General features: G+C 29.0%; 1 protein-coding gene across 1 annotated transcript; it reads right to left on the bottom strand.

The window, feature by feature from the left end:
• Window positions 1-2,409: 2,409 nt before the first annotated feature.
• LOC124922373 (uncharacterized protein At5g65660-like) lies at window positions 2,410-3,056 on the bottom strand. Its single transcript, XM_047463106.1, has 2 exons — window positions 2,727-3,056; window positions 2,410-2,652 (listed from the first exon to the last, which is right to left on the bottom strand). The coding sequence occupies exons 1-2, from the start codon at window positions 3,015-3,017 to the stop codon at window positions 2,491-2,493; spliced, it is 453 nt and encodes a 150-aa protein (XP_047319062.1). The 5' UTR covers window positions 3,018-3,056; the 3' UTR covers window positions 2,410-2,490.
• Between the last annotated feature and the right edge of the window lie 201 nt (window positions 3,057-3,257).

Below are 3,257 nucleotides of genomic sequence, written 5' to 3'. Positions count from 1 at the left end.
ACTCATGTTTTGAATTCTTTTCTTAAAATCACAAATCTTGTAAATAAAATATCTGATCAATTAAGATAAATTACATATTTTTATTTTACATTGAATTATTATAAAATCTTTATATTATCCTTAAAAAGAGTTATAATGAATTAAAAATACAAATTATATAAGCTAGATTGATATTCACTGAAAATGATAAATATAATTGTATTAGTTGGACTTAGACCGCAAATTAGTCAATTGTGAGCTTCATTTTTTTATCAAGTTCGAGCCGAGTTCGAACGACTCATTTAATATTTGAGTCGAGCTCTAGTTAATATAATATTTGTTCAATAACTTGTTGAGTTTTTTCGACCCGAATAATATAATATATATATATATATATATATATATATATTTAATATTAAAATATTAAAATATAAAATTTAAATCAAATATTTTTTATTCACAACATTTTCAAAATTCATAGTTAAGAGTAGAAACCATAATTCTCTAATCTTTCAACGTTAATATAATATATTTCGTAGATATATTCTAACGAATATATTATATTCTAACAATCCTATCATATTTTATGTAAAAAAATCACAAAAGTTTCACTTATTTACATGTATTATGTCATTTTTACATTTTCTCTCATTTATTCAAAATCACTATTCCTCTTCATCATTTTTCTCACTTATTCATAAACATTATTTCCTCTTCCGTTGCTTCATTTTTTCATATTATTTTATTTGAGAATTAATAAACTCAAGTTACTCAACTATTTCTTTGGTTAAATAGGTATGAAAGTTTGATATTTTCGTTTAAAAAAAAAATATTTTAAGTTCGAACTCAAGTTTGAAAATTTAATTTTAGTTTAAACTTTCGAGTCGAGCTGAGCTTGTAGGTAAATAGTTGAGTTGAGCTCGAGTTTAAGTTAAAATAATAAATAATTAATCAAGTCGAACTCGAGCTCAATCTGTTTTGAACTCGAATCGGCTCATTTGCAGCCCTAGTTGGACATAGGGTTGTAAAAAAGTCGAGCCAAGTTGAACAGTTTAATTTAGGCTCGAGCTCGACTCGTTTAGGTTATATTTGACCTCGAACTCGTTTTAAGCTTTTGTATTAGAGTTTAATCTTGACTCGTATGTATTTAATTGGGTTCACGATTTGCTCGAGTTCGACTCGTATAAAGTTTGTTTAAAGAACTCGTTGAGAGCCTAAAAGAAAGTTTCACTCTAGGTAAAGAACTTCACATTTTTTAATTATTAAATATTAAACGAGGTTTTAATCTAACCTCCAAACGAACATGTGTTGAGGTGTTCCTTGCCATTGCGGGTGAGTTTTAAATTCCGGGTAAACGGGTTAGAGTATAAATATTTTTTTTGGGGTTCATAACATACAGTAAGGTTGAGAGAGAGTGAATTACAGATCTAGGGTTTTCTGGTTTCCTTCTTCTTCTTCTTGTTCTTTGGCTGATCCAGAGAGAAAGATTGGGGGAGCTTTTGATTGTGGAGTAGTCCAGTCATTCCTAATGTAATCACTTCTTTCATTTGAGAGCAAAGTATGTTTGATTTCTAAGAAGATCCATAGTTTTGCTGTTGCAAAATCCAACAACATGTTCGTGAGCCCATAAACGAGCCTATAAATGAACATTTTCATTAGTCTTTAAACTAACATGTTTACCAGCATATTAACGAGTTTCTTAACGAACATGTTTGCGAGCTTAAAAATTAAATATTTAAAAGCTTTAGCTTGACTCGCTAAAATTTTTAAACAAGTTCAAGTTCATCTTGTTAAAACTATTCAACAAATTCAAATGATGTTTTGATGAGTTGAGAGTTGAGATTCGAATAACCTTGCTAGTAACGGTTCATTTACCCCTCCACTTAGACTTAAGATAAAGTAATGTTGGTCGGTGCGTACTATTGTACATGTTGTGAAATGTATTCAGTTGTAAACTTTGGACTTGTTTGATTATTTGAAATAAAACTCAAACATTATATCAAAAATTTAATTAATATTTTTATCTATTTAAATATTAAAATTATTCTAGAATTTTATCCTCTTTCTCTAAATTACCATTCTCTTACCTAAATCATATTTTCTAAATTCAAATTATATATTAGTTTTTAAATTTTAAAAACTAATTTTTTTCTATTTTTTATCAAACAAAATCAGGATTTTTAAAAGAAAATTAAGGAAAATCTAAAAAATCATTTTCTCAAACAAGGCTTAAAGGAAAGGTCATATTTCCTAGAAGAAGATGTACTTTTTTAGTTGTAATTAAGTTTTAAAAAAAATTATGAATTTATATCAAATATATACTTTTTTTAATATATCCGAATTATATTTTTATTAATTAATTTTAAATTCATAATATAATTAATTTTTAGATAATTGTAATTTCTCTGACACAACCATCATAGTATTTTCAAAATAATCTAAATGATAAAATAAAATAAGTAATTAAAATAGAAGCGGTGGTATATATACATTAAAATGATATAAAAAAAATTAATAAAAAGGAATGGCAATTGGCGGCGGCTTAACCGGCTTAATCGGCTGTAAGAAGATCTTTTTCGCCGGTGGTCTTGGCGGTTGACATGGACAAGGCAGTGCTATGAACTTAGGGAGTCGATCTCCCGGCATAATCACAGGCAAACTTTGTATTTCTATCTGTATTAATTAATTTAATTAATTAATTTAAAATACATAATAAATTTGAAAATAATTAATTATATATTACTTACCTTATTAGAAAGAAAAGAAGGAGGAGTGGGTTTGGAAGGAGATGAAGGGTTGTTTACATCATCTGCTTCTAGATCGTGGTGGTCGTCGGAGTTGGAATTAAGTGATCGCCGGAGAGATTGAATTTTATCCCAGTGATAACAACATGAGAAGATGCCGCTAAGGCTGAATATTACTATTAAAAGAAGAGCTGTTCCTAAAGGGAAACCTAGCGACGGTCGGGATGCGTCCACGTCGGAGATGGATGATTCGTTATGATCACGGACGGCGGCTGCATTATAGGAGTTTTCCATGGCGGCGTAGCAGATATTTTAGTTTCTGATCATGGAATTAGAGAGAGAATTAAGTGATGGAGATAGTGGAGAGGGGATCGTTATTTATAAAGGAAAATGAAAATAAATAATAATAAATAAAGCAATGCCCTTTGCTCTTCTGTCATGTCCTTCCATGTGGTACGGAATTAGAGTGCTTTCAATTAATGGCCCATCCCCCCTCATTATCTCACTTTAATTACTCTTCTTCTCTTTTAATTA

Source organism: Impatiens glandulifera, chromosome 1 (assembly GCF_907164915.1).
Source record: "Impatiens glandulifera chromosome 1, dImpGla2.1, whole genome shotgun sequence".
Lineage (NCBI taxonomy): Eukaryota > Viridiplantae > Streptophyta > Magnoliopsida > Ericales > Balsaminaceae > Impatiens > Impatiens glandulifera.
This window is presented reverse-complemented; position numbering and strand designations above follow the sequence as displayed.

What these genes read in the sequence shown, in the direction of transcription:
- LOC124922373 (XM_047463106.1), bottom strand. Translation starts at nt 3,017, where the DNA reads ATGGAAAACTCCTATAATGCAGCCGCCGTCCGTGATCATAACGAATCA. An exon ending in CTTCTTTTCTTTCTAATAAG is followed by an intron (nt 2,653 to 2,726) that starts GTAAGTAATATA and finishes TAATTAATACAG; the next exon opens with ATAGAAATACAAAGTTTGCC.